The 13,400-nt window shown below is 48.8% G+C and overlaps 1 protein-coding gene across 1 annotated transcript in view; it reads left to right on the top strand.

Annotated features, from left to right (window-relative positions):
• The first annotated feature begins 10,910 nt into the window (after positions 1–10,910).
• SLC9A1 (solute carrier family 9 member A1) overlaps positions 10,911–13,400 on the top strand; it is a 60,193-nt gene continuing 57,703 nt past the window's right edge. Inside the window, exon 1 of the mRNA XM_050794714.1 lies at positions 10,911–12,116. Coding sequence (XP_050650671.1) covers positions 11,765–12,116 — 352 coding nt within the window. The 5' untranslated portion in view covers positions 10,911–11,764. The remainder of the gene's footprint in view (positions 12,117–13,400) is intronic.

The raw sequence follows: 13,400 nt of genomic DNA, 5'->3' as shown, positions 1-13,400 counted from the left end.
TATGCATATATATCTATGTATATACACACACACATATATACATATATGCATATATACCTATGTATATATACACACATACACATATATACATATATGCATATATACCTATGTATATATACACACATACACATATATACATATATGCATATATACCTATGTATATATACACATATACACATATATACATATGTATACACATATACATATATATGTACATATATACACACACACACATATATATTTTTTTTAGAGATAGGGGTCTCCCGATTTGCCTAGGCTGGTCTCAAACTCCTGGGCTCAAGCGATCTTCCCACCTCAGTGTCCCAAAGTGCTAGAATTACCGGCATGAGCCACCGCACCTGGCCAAGAGCAGGTTAGGGACAGCATATGAGAGGGCAAGCCCACCTGGACCAGTTGGAGACAATAGGAGAGAAAAACAATACGGGCAATGTAGACAACTCTCGTAAGCATTTGGCAGTGCTGGGAGTGGGTGCGGGATGAAGAGATGAGATGTGTGTTACAGTGTTAAAATAACACATTATACTTATGTTAGACGTTGCCTGGGGCATCAGGAAGGGAGAAAAGTGTCATTGATAGTTTAAAATACTTTAAAATTTGATAAAAATTTTACAGATATCTGTAAAACACATTAAAAGCACACACACACACACACACACACACACACACACACACACACACACGGGAGTTTTTTGTTTGTTTTTCGTTTTGTTTTTTTGAGATGGAGTCTCACTCTGTCACCCAGGCTTGAGTGCAGTGGTGCAATCTCAGCTCACTGTGACCTTCGCCTCCCGGATTCAAGCAATTCTCCTGACTAAGCCTCCCGAGTAGCTGGGACTACAGGCAAGCACCACCACGCCCGGCTAATTTTTGTATTTTTAGTAGAGACAGAGTTTCAGCATGTTGGCCAGGCTGGTCTTGAACTCCTGACCTCAAGTGATCTGTTTGCCTCAGCCTCCCAAAGTGCTGGGATTACAGGTGTGAGCCACAGCATCTGGCCAGTTTTTTAAGAGACAGAGTCCTGCTATGTTGCCCAAACTGAAGTGCAGTGGCATGATCATAGCTCACTGTAACCTTGAACTTCTGGGCTCAAGTGATCCTCCCGCCTCAGTCTCCCCAGTAGTAGAGACTATAGGTACATACTGCCATGCCTGGCTAATTTTGAAATTATTTTGCCAGGCACAGTGGCTCATGCCTGTAATCTCAACACTTTGGGAGGCTGAGGCAGGAGGATTGCTTGAGTGCAGGAGCTTAAGATCAGCCTGGGCAACATAGCAAGATCTCGTCTCTACTAAAAATAAAATAAGAAAATTAGCTGGGCATGGTGGCACGCACCTGTAGTCTTAGTTACTCAGGAAGCTGAGGTGGGAGGATGGCTGGAGCCCAGCAGTTTGAGGCAACAGTGAGCTATAATTACACTACTACACTCTAGTCTGGGTGACAGAGTGAGACCTTCTCAAAACACCGCCACCACCACCACCACCACCAAATAAATACATAAATTATTTTGTAGACACAGAGTCTCCCTATGTTGCCTAGACTGGTCTCGAACTCCTGGCCTCAAGCGATCCTCCCACCTCAGCCTTCTAAGGTGCTGGGATTACTGGAGTGAACTACTGTGTCTAGCCAAAATATACATATATTATTGAAAGTAAATAAACTGTTACAGCTGATAATTCTGAATTTGGATGTTTGCTATATTACCTTTATACTTTTAAAATTTCTTATAAATAATTAGGGGAAAAAAAGGTTTGTGGGCCAAATTGTGTGCAGGATTTTGAGTGCCATGCTGGCATGGGGTGTGTGCCTGTCTAAACCAGGGATGACCATGGCTCAGACAACTCTTCCCGAAAGCTGTGTAGGCCGAGGGTGGTGGCTCATGCCTGTAATCCCAGCACTTTGGGAGGCTGAGATGGAGGGATCACCTGAGGTCAGAAGTTCAAGACCAGCCTGACCAACATGCTGAAACCCTATCTCTACTAAAAATACAAAAAAATTAGCTGGGTGTGATGGCACGTGCCTGTTGTAATCCCAGCTACGCGGGAGGCTGAGACAGAAGAATCCCTTGAACCCAAGAGGCAGAAGTTGCAGTGAGCTGAGATTGCGCCACTGCTGCTGGGAGACAAGAGCAAAACTCCCTCTCAAAAAAAAAAAAAAGTCAATCCTGGACCCGTTCCCTCAGATCTGATAAATCCTAACTTTTCCAGCACGGTCACACACACACACACACACACACACACACACACACGATTCTGACAGTGTAGAAAGGGGGCAAGTTTAGTGGAAGATGGTGGGTGAAGTCGATGGAGGTGCCTGTGGGACATCCAGTCAGTGAACATTAGGGTGTCAAGTTTGCCGATGTGTGTTTGTCAAATCCATTATTGATTTTCCTCCAGCAGAAAGCACAGGAAGTTGCACATAGTAGGAACTCACTAAATGTGTATTGCAAAATTATGAACTTAGCTTAAAGGCAATTTGCTGGATCCTAAGTTCCAACTTCTTACCAACCTCCGAATTCTCTTCTAGTTACCCAGGGTGTACATGCTTTTTCATGGTAGCTATTGGCCTGGAGAACTGGGAAAAGCCTGGACAGTTAGGCCGACCTGCATCCAAACCTGTCTCCTCTTCTTCCCAGCTCTATGGCCTCAGACAAGCAATTCTCCTCTGGGAGTCTTGGTTTTCTCATGGATAACGCATCCTGTGATTCATTCACTCAGCAAATATTTATTGAGTACCAATATGCACTGGGCATTGTTCTACATGGTGGAGAAACAGTGATGGATGAGATAGACGTGGTCCCTGCCCTAGCTGAGCTCACATCCTGAAGGGAGAAAAATGCAGTAAAAAATAAAGGTAGGCTGGGCGCGGTGGCTCAAGCCTGTAATCCCAGCACTTTGGGAGGCCGAGACGGGCGGATCACGAGGTCGGGAGATCGAGACCATCCTGGCTAACACGGTGAAACCCCGTCTCTACAAAAAAAATACAAAAAACTAGCCGGGCGAGGTGGCGGGCGCCTGTAGTCCCAGCTACTCGGGAGGCTGAGGCAGGAGAATGGCGTGAACCCGGGAGGCGGAGCTTGCAGTGAGCTGAGATCTGGCCACTGCACTCCAGCCTGGGCGACAGAGCGAGACTCCGTCTCAAAAAAATAAATAAATAAATAAAAAAATAAAGGTAATAGGCTGGGCGCAGTGGCTCACACCTGTAATTCCGGCACTTTGAGAGGCAGAGGCAGGCGGATCACAAGGTCAGGAGTTCGAGACCAGCCTGACCAACATGGTGAAACCCTGTCTCTACTAAAAATACAAATATTAGGCAGGGTGCAGTGGCTCATGCCTGTAATCCCAGCACTTTGGGAGGCTGAGGCGGGTGGATTGCCTGAGGTCAGGAGTTTGAGACCAGCCTGGCCAACATGGTGAAACCCTATCTCTACTAAAAATAAATTAAAAAAAATAATAAGCTGAGTGTGGTGGCAGGTGCCTATAATCCCAGCTACTAGGGAGACTGAGGTGGGAGAATTGCTTGAACCCAGGAGGCGGAGGTTGCAGTGAGCCAAGATCGCGTCATTGCACTCTAGCCTGGGCAACAAGAGCAAAACTGTCTCAAAAAAAAAAAAAAAAATCAGCTGGGCATGGTTGCACACGCCTGTAACCCCAGCTACTCAGGAGGCTGAAGCAGGAGAATAGCTTGAACCCAACAGGCAAAAAAGAATAAAAGTAATAAATAGGAGAATTATACCATATGTGAGAAGGTGAAAAGTGCTACATAAGAAAAAAAAAAAAAAAGAAGCAGGGGAAGGGGCTGGGTGGTAGTGGTGGTGGCCAGGGGCAGGGGAAGCATCACTATTATATAGGATTATAATGTAGTAGGCCACGTCAGGAAGTGAGATTCGCAGAAAGGCTTGAAGGAGGTCAGGTAACCAGCCATGTGGATATCTGGGGAAGAGTGTTCCGGGCAGAAGGAATAGTGAGTGCAAAGGCCCTAAGGCAGAAGTGTGTCTGCCAGCATATGAGTGCCAGGGAGATCAGAAAAAGGCTTTGCTGGGCTGTGATGTTATGACGAAAGAAGGAGTGGCTGAGAACAATGACTTACCCTTGTAATCCCAACACTTTGGGAGGTCGAGGCAAGAAAATCAATCAAGGCCAGGGGTTTGAGACCAGCCTGGGCAACATAGTAAGACCCTATTCCTACAAAAAATATTTTTAAAAATTAGCCAGGTGTGGCGGCATGTGCCTGTAGTCCAAGCTGCTCGGGAGGGTGAGTCTGGAGGATCAATTGAACCCAGGAGTTTGAGGTGGCAGTGAGCTATGATTGCACCATTGCACTTTAGCCTGCAAAAAAAAAAGAAAAGAAAAAGAAAGGAAATGAACCCAGTCACTGAGCACTGACTGTGTACCAGAAACTATGTTTGACATACATTGGCCTTTTCATTCTTACAATAAAACTCACAAAGCAAGTAATGTGACTTCACCCACCTTTCATATACATGAACACCCCGAGAGACAGAAACAAGGTGTGACTTGCTCATAATGCGCAGCTAATAGGGGCTGAGCAGATTCTTTCCTAGGGCTGTGCATTATGTGTCATAAAACTCCAAGCACTTTTAGTGAAAGGATTCAAGGAGGGGATTGGGGAGCAGACATGGCTTAAGCAGTGGGAGATGCCACCCAGGGCCCAGGCTTCCTGAGGCTGTCCTGGATCTGCAGGGGAAGGGTCTGCAGAGACCTGGCCTGTCTAAGTCAAAAGCAGTGTGGGCCTGCAATGGTTAAAAAATGAGAACTTGGCCAGGCGTGGTGGCTCATGCCTGTAATCCCAGCACTTTTGGAGGCTGAGGCAGGTGGATCACCTGAGGTCAAGCGTTTGAGACCAGCCTGGCCCACATGGTGAAATGCTGTTTCTACTAAAAATACAAAAAATTAGCCAGGCATGGTGGCAGGTGCCTGTAATCCCAGCTACTCGGGAGGCTGAAGCAGCAGAATCGCTTGAACCCAGGAGGCAGAGGTTGTAGTGAGCTGAGATCGCGCCCTTGCATTCCAGCCTGGGCAACAAGAGTGAAACTCTGTCTCAAAAAAACAAAACAAAACAAAAACATGGTTACAAATATTGCTGTGTATTTGAATTGATTGTCTTTAAGAAGACAAGGCTTTTAAGGCCGAGGTGGGCGGATCATGAGGTCAGGAGATCGAGACCATCCTGGCTAACACGATGAAACCCCGTCTCTACTAAAAATACAAAAAATTAGCCGGGCGTGGTGGCGGGCGACTGTAGTCCCAGCTACTCGGGAGGCTGAGGCAGGAGAATGGTATTAACCCGGGAGGCGGAACTTGCAGTGAGCCGAGATCGCGTCACTGCACTCCAGCCTGGGCGACAGAGCGAGACTCTGTCTCAAAAAAAAAAAAACAAAACCCATAGCAATGTGATTTATTTACAAATATTAAATTCATATCATGCTGCAGGTAGTGTGGTCTGAGGGTGGGACCCATCTCATGGATGTGAGGGTCTGTTTCCAGCCTGTCAATTTTCTCTGTGACTGAAGGCATAACTTCATGTGGTTTCCAACATCAAAAGTCTACTCTTGAGGTCCTCGGTGCATGTAAAAAAAATAGAATGACAGTAAATATACGTGGTACTTGCTGGGGGCGGTGCTAAATGCTTCACATACATTGGCTGATATCTTCATGAGAGCCCCATGAGGTTGACACTATTGTTGTCCCTCCCTATGGAGGAAGAAGCCGCAGAACAGGCACTGATTTGCCCAGGTTCTCGTGACTAGTGAGCAGTGGTGCTGGAACACTGTACAGAGACAATGTGGCTACCCATGTTCGGCAGCCCCAGCATTTAACCATTCATTATTCTACACTGCCTGGCCAGGCTGGGCCTTGGCCATCAGTTCTCCCATGTGGTTTCTCCCAAGGCCAGTTTCCTGATATTGTCCTGTTGTTATAACCTTCTCCACGCTGTGGAGGATCTCAGGGCTGGCATTTCCTGGTTGTCCTGGGATCTACCACGTCCCAGACTGGCACCCAAAGACTCGCTGAGGCCTGAGTGAGGGAGAGTAAGAGAGTGGGGAGCACACCAGTGAACGCTGCCTTCAAGACTGGAAAGAACAGTAGGTCTTGGGCTTCTGGCCCTGGGGCACCTGTGGAAAGTCACTCCACCAGCCCCATGCTTTCCCTCTTTTCTTCTTTCTACACTGAACCTGTGATGTTTTAAAAGAGTGCTGGATTTAGGTGTTAGAAACCTGACTTAAGTCCTGGATCCGCTTCTTTTTTTAAATTTTAATTTAATTTTATTGACTCACTGCAACCTCTGCCTCCCAGGTTCAAGTGTTTCTCCTGCCTCAACCTCCTGAGTAGCTGGGATTACAGGTGTCTGCCACCACGCCCAGCTAATTTTTGTATTTTCAGTAGAGATGGGGTTTCACCATGTTGCCCAGGCTGGTCTTGAACCTCTGACTTCAAATGATCTGCCCGGCTCGGCCTCCCAAAGTGCTGGGATTACAGGTGTGAGCCACTATGCCAGGCATGGATCTGCATCTTAATAGATGTGTGACTTTGGGCAAATAGCTTTATGTCTCTCTGCCTTTGTCTTTTCACCTGTAAAATGGGAATGAGAATAATAGCTACTCTTTGGCCCGGTGCGGTGACTCATGCCTGTAATCCTAGCACTTTTGGAGGCCGAGGCAGGTGGATTACCTGAAGTCAGGAGTTCGTGACCAGCCTGGTCAACATGGTGAAACCCCGTCTCTACTAAAAATACAAAAATTGGCTGGGTGTGGTGGCTGGCGCTTGTAATCCCAGGTACTCGGGAGGCTGAGGCAGGAGAATCACTTGAACCGGGAGGTGGAGATTGCAAGTGAGCCGAGATCGTCACTGCACTCCAGCCTGGGTGACAAGAGTGAAACTCCGTCTCAAAAAAATAAAACAAAATAAAATAAAATAAAATAAAATAAGAATAATAGGTACTGTTTTTTTCTGAGACAGGTTTTCACTCTGTCACCCAGGCTGGAGTGCAGTGGTGTGATCTCGGCTCACTGTAACCTCTGCCTCCTGGCTTCAAGTGATTCTCGTGCCTCAGCCTCCCAAGTAGCTGGGACTACAGGCACGTGCCACCATACCCAGCTAATTTTTGCATTTTTAGCAGAGACGGGGTTTTGCCGTGTTGGCCAGGCTGGTCACGAACTCCTGACCTCAGGTGATCCACCCGCCTCGGCCTCCGAAAGTGCTGGGATTACAGGCATGAGCCACCACACCCAGCCTAGCATTTGGATCATTGATAAACCTGGTGCACTTGGTTGTGAACTCTAAAGGGCTGAACAATTGTGATGCATTATTGTTATTATTCTGATCCTTGCTCTAAATGCTCTTTGGTTACTTTCATTATAGCTGATGTTCTCCTTTCATCTGCTCCCAGATGACACAAGTCCCCTGCCCTTCTCTGAAGTCTCCTTTGTCATTTCCCAGGTGGCTGGAATTTGTGCCTGGAGAATGTGAGGTACACAGAACTCAGTTTAGGCATGGGATTATAAAAAGAGAGGAGAGAATTCAGTTTAATGTTGCCACCCTCAGTTACTATCATATCACTCAATTAATTACTTTATTTTTATATTTATTTATTTATTTTGAGACAGAGTCTCCCTCTGTCACCAGGGTGGAGTACAGTGGCATAATCTCAGCTCACTGCAACCTCTGTCTACTGGGTTCAAGGGATTCTCCCACCTCAGCCTCCTGAGTAGCTGGGACTATAGGCGTGCGCCACCATGCCCAGCCAATTTTTGCAGTTTTTGGTAGAGACAGGATTTCGCCGTGTTGGCCAGGCTGGTCTTGAACTCCTGACCTCAAGTGATCTGCCTACTTCAGCCTCCCACAGTGCTGGAATTACAGGCGTGAACCACCGTGCCTGGTTTAATTAATTTTTAGAGATGGGTCTCACTATGCTTCCCAGGCTGGAATGCAGTGGCTATTTCACAAGCACAATCATAGTGCATTACAGTCTCAAGTTCCTGGGTTCAAGTGACTCTCCTGCCTCAGCCTCCCAAGTAGCTGGGACTACAGGTGCATGCCACTGCATCTGGGTATTATTATTTTATTTTACTTATTTCTTTTAGAGACAGGGTCTCGCTATGTTGCCTAGGTTGGTCTTAAACTCCTGGCCTCAACTGATACTCCCATCTCAGGCTCCTGAGTTGTTGGGATTACAGGCATGAGCCACTGCTCCTAGCTTATTATTATTTTAATATATTTTTCTGTGGAAGGATTGCATACCTAGACAAAATTGCACACATCTTGAGTCTTCAATGAGTTATCACAAAACAACTACGTCGCTGTAACCTTTGTAGTTATCGCCCAGTAAAGAAATAGAACATTACCAGCATTCTAGAAGCCCTCATTATGTCCACTTTATGCCCCCTCCCAATTCCTACCACGTCCTTCCTCCCTCTGGCTTATCTCTGTGTTGCCAGAGCCCAGCACAAAGCCCTGTCAAGAGGCCCAGTAAACATTTGTTAAACTAAATTGAACCTCAAGTACTTGTGATGTGACCTTGTGCTAGACGCTTTGAATGTTTTGGCCTTACTCTTCCGCAAAACAGGGACAGTATTTCAGTGATTTCAATACCTCCCAACCCTAGTTGTACATCAGAGTCTTTGAAAAAAATACTTGGGCACAACCCTGAAGCAATCGAATCTAAATCTCTGAAGGTGGGTCCCAGGCAATGGTATTTTACAAAAGTTTATTCTTCTTATTATTATTGACAGGGCCTCCCTTTGCTGCCCAGGCTGGAGTGCTGTGGTGCGATCATAGTTCACTGTAGTCTCAAACTCCTAGGTTCAAATGATACTCCTGCTTCAGCCTCCCAAGTGGCTAGGACTACCATGGCCAGCTAATTTTATCAGACAATGGTATTTATTATTATTATTATTATTTTGAGACAGAGTCTCTCTCTCTGTTGCCCAGGCTGGAGTACAGTGACGCAATCTTGGCTCACTGCAACCTCTGCCACTCAGGTTCAAGCGATTCTCCTGCCTCAGCTTCCTGAGTAGCTGGGATTACAGGCACACACCACCATGCCCGGCTAATTTTTGTATTTTTAGTAGAGACGGGGTTTCACCATGTTGGTCAGGCCAGTCTTGAACTCCCCTCGTGATCCACCTGCCTTAGCCTCCCAAAGTGCTGGGATTACAGGCATGAGCCACCACGCCCAGCCTAGACAATGGTATTTTATTTTATTTTATTTTATTTATTTTATTTTATTTTTGAGACGGAGTCTCGCTCTGTCACCCAGACTGGAGTGCAGTGGCCGGATCTCAGCTCACTGCAAGCTCCGCCTCCCGGGTTTACGCCATTCTCCTGCCTCAGCCTCCCGAGTAGCTGGGACTACATTAGCTGGGACTACAGGCGCCTGCCACCTCGCCCGGCTAGTTTTTTGTATTTTTTAGTAGAGACGGGGTTTCACTGTGCTAGCCAGGATGGTCTTGATCTCCTGACCTCATGATCCACCCGTCTCGGCCTCCCAAAGTGCTGGGATTACAGGCTTGAGCCACCGCGCCCGGCCCGACAATGGTATTTTAAAAAAGCTTTCCAGTGATTCCATTGTATAGCCATGATCCCTTGAACCTCACCAATTTCAACCAACACCATAGATTCAAATTTAAGTTCCATTACTGAAAGCATGCCACTGTTGTAGGTTGAATTGTGTCCCCGTAAAAGAAGTTGAAGTCCTAATGCCCAGTGCCTGTGAAGATGGACTAATTAGGATGGAGTCTTTGAAGATGATCAGGTTAAGATGAAGTAATTAGGTTGGATTCCTAATCCAATGACTGGTGTCCTTATAAAAAGGGGATATCTGACTGGGGGTGGTGGCTCACCCCTGTAATCCCAGCACTTTGGGAGGCCGAGGCGGGCGGATCACCTGAGGTCAGGAGTTTGAGACCAGCCTGACCAACATGGTGAAACCCCATCTCTACTAAAAATACAAAAATTAGCTGGATGTGGTGGTGGGTGCCTGTAATCCCAGCTACTCTGGAGGCTGAGGCAAGAGAATCGCTTGAATCCAGGAGGCAGAGGTTGCAGTGAGCCGAGATGGCACCACTGCACTCCAGCCTGGGCAACAAGAGCGAGATTCTATCTCAAAAAAAAAAAAAAAAAAAAAAAAAAAAAAAAAAAAAAAAGTGGAGGCGGGGAATCTGGACGCAGAGATAGACACTAGGAGAACTCCATGGAATACCAGCTATTCCCAACAAACCACTGGAAGGTAGAAAGGCGTGGGACAAATTCTCCCTCATAGCTCTCAGCTGAAACCAACCCTGCCAACACCTAGATCCGACCTCCAGCCTCCACAACTGTGAGACAATCAATTTCTGTTGTTGCAGCCACCCAGTTTGTGGTACTTTGTTACGGTAGCCCTAGTAAGCAATACAACTACTTACATAGTAGCCAGGAGACTCTCTTCACCTGTTTCCTCATCTGTAAAAGTGGAATTGTAATAATGTGCCAGGGTGCATTCCAAATAGTTTACATGGATTGTCTGAGTCATTACATCATCCCTCTGACATAGTCACTACTACTATCTCCACTTAACAGATGAGAAAGTTGTGAAACAGAAAGGTTAAATAACTTGCTCAAGGTCACACGGTAACTAAATACATAAACTAATAATACATTCTTTACAGGATTATTGGAAAGCCCTTATGAGACTGCAGATGTGGACGTGAAATCGCTTTGTAAGTAGTCGGCGTTTTACCCGCGTTAGTGAGGTTCTCTGTATATTCAGGACTTTTTCAGGACTTTTTTTTTTTTGTCATCTCTGACTCTCCTTCCTCTTCCTACGCGATACTTCCTTCCCTCGGCGACAGGGGCCGCTGCGCTGCGCGGTCACCGACGGTCTCTCTAGCCCGCCGCACCGGCTGCTCGCTGGTGCCTATAAGTGACAGCGCCGGGCTCAGCGAGGCTTCAGTCCGCTGCCGCCGGGGCCGGGGCTAGGGTTAGTTCTGGAGCTGGATCGGGAGCTGCAGCTGGGCCGGGGCGGAGCGCCGCGCTGCGCCGGGGCCGCGAGGAGGGGCGTGTTGCTGCTGGCCCACCGCGAGCCGCCCCCAGCCCGCGCCGAGGCGCCTTCCCGCCAGGCCGCCTGCCTCCGCCTTCCGCCTCTCTCCATTTCCCCGGAATCTCAGCCCGGCGCGCCTGGACCCCTGCCCTTCTCTGGGTGGACAAACTCCCGGCCGCTTCCCGGTTTCACTCCTTCTCAGCCTGGGCTCCCAGCCCCCTCTCTCCTTTTCCTGGACTGGGTCTCACCCCCTTCGGTCCCCTTCCATTAGCTCAGGCTCCCTACCGCTTCCCTTAGCCCACAGCCCAGAGTCCCAGCTCCTCAGTCACTTTCCTCAGCCAAAGGTCCCAGCCTTCCCTCTTCCTTTCCCTTGCACGGGTCCAGCCTATCCTGCCCCTTCCTCTATCCCTAGGGCTCTGTTTCCCACATCCCTCCTCCCCCTTCCCAGGCCCGGAGTTCCAGACCTTTTGGTCTCCTTCCGTGGTCCTTCCGGGGTGCTTGCCCCCTTTCTCCACTTTGGAGTTCCAGGTTGCAAACCCAGCCTCCCTCCACCCCCAGAAAATTGCTTCCATGGAAATGCCTCTCTAAAGCATGAACTTTTCCTAGAGACTACACCAGTCTCTCTTCCCACTTGCTGACCCCTTGCTACCTATGTGCCCGGTTTTACTCTCACTTGGGTAAGGTCGAGGCCGGCTCTGGGAGCAGCACCATGGTTCTGCGGTCTGGCATCTGTGGCCTCTCTCCACCTCGGATCCTCCCTTCCTTGCTCGTGGTGGTCGCTTTGGTGGGGCTGCTCCCTGTTCTCAGGAGCCATGGCCTCCAGCTCAGCCCAACTGCCAGCACCATTCGAAGCTCAGAGCCACCACGAGAACGCTCGATTGGAGATGTCACCACCGCTCCACCGGAGGTCACCCCAGAGAGCCGCCCTGTTAATCATTCCGTCACTGATCATGGCATGAAGCCGCGCAAGGCCTTTCCAGTCCTGGGCATCGACTACACACACGTGCGCACCCCCTTCGAGATCTCCCTCTGGATCCTTCTGGCCTGCCTCATGAAGATAGGTAAGTCCCGTTTGCTCCGATGCTGCGGCGGCCGCCAGACTGGTGAGCTTCTTGCCTCATCTCGCACCATTTGAGGCTGTCCAGGAGTAAGGATCTGAACTACCCCCATAAGGTAGGCAGTCTCCATCCTGCCACCTTGGTCCTTCTCAAGCTCCAGTTCTGTGACTTCTGATTTGTGACCTGAGGCTTCCCAAGATGGGAGCCAGCACTGTGCACAGAAGAGAGCAGGTTTAGAGGATGGGATGCTTCTGATCCTAGCTCCCTTCAGTAAAGGCGTCCACGACTGGCAAGTCTTCTCTGGCTGGGCCAGATCCCCAGGAGAGCCAGGCACCCTGCTGTATGTGAGACAGAAAGGAGTGTCTTCTGGCAAGTGGCACATTCTGCTCTGTCAAAAGCAACCAGTGCAATTTATGACCGGCTTTACTGGAGTGTGTTCCAGGATGGAGTATATTTCTACTTGGCCTGCTTGAGGAGTTTAAGCATAGTGGAGACCTGGGCAGGAAACTTACAAGTGTGGTGGAACACAGGGGATCCCCATATTCCCACCTTTCCTTCATCTCCGGAATGTTATCTGTCAGCTTTCCTTGCCCAGGCTAGTTAGGAGCCCCTGAGTCAATTTCCGGTCCAGGAATGCCATACTTTATAGGATCTGTGGGACAAGGGGCCCTGGAAATTTCTGAAGTCTGTTTTGGGAGTGGAGGGAGAGTAGAGGAGGTTGAGGCTTGGTCCGACCCCAGCTCACCGCCAGGTCGCTGCCTGGCTGTGTCTCAGGGTGCTGTCTGGTCTGCTGCTCAATCAAGTAGGTGAGGTACATAGGGGGAGGCTAGGGATGTTCAGGCCTGAAGAGACTTTGAAACCTTTTGGGGAGAAGGAAATAGACAAGTTATTCCCTCTCAGAGTGTCGGTCTCCCTGCTAGGCCTGAGCGCTCTGTTCTGCTGAGTGACTGGGGTAGCTTACTGGAGCCTACACAGCCCAGAAGTCCCTGGAAGTGGTGTTCAGGGGGCCTTTGAAAGCTGCCTTTGCATTTTCGGCTTGCCCCCAGCTGGTTGTGGAAGGCGTGAGGTCCTGGGACTCTGCTGTCCCCTCTGCCTGAGATTTGGGTTTGGGGATTTGGCAGGAAACCTTCCACCTCTCCCAAGGACGTGCAGGAGCTGAGCGGTGCTGCTGGGCTGGTGTGAGGCAGACTCTGGGACATGCTGCGGGAGGAAAGTGGTGCCTCTAATTTGATAGATCCAGGAGCTGGGTTCCTGGTGCAGGGCTCTTGTGCCAAGCTAGTCACAGTA

Source organism: Macaca thibetana, chromosome 1 (genome assembly GCF_024542745.1).
Source record: "Macaca thibetana thibetana isolate TM-01 chromosome 1, ASM2454274v1, whole genome shotgun sequence".
Taxonomy (NCBI): Eukaryota; Metazoa; Chordata; class Mammalia; order Primates; family Cercopithecidae; genus Macaca; species Macaca thibetana.
This window is presented reverse-complemented; position numbering and strand designations above follow the sequence as displayed.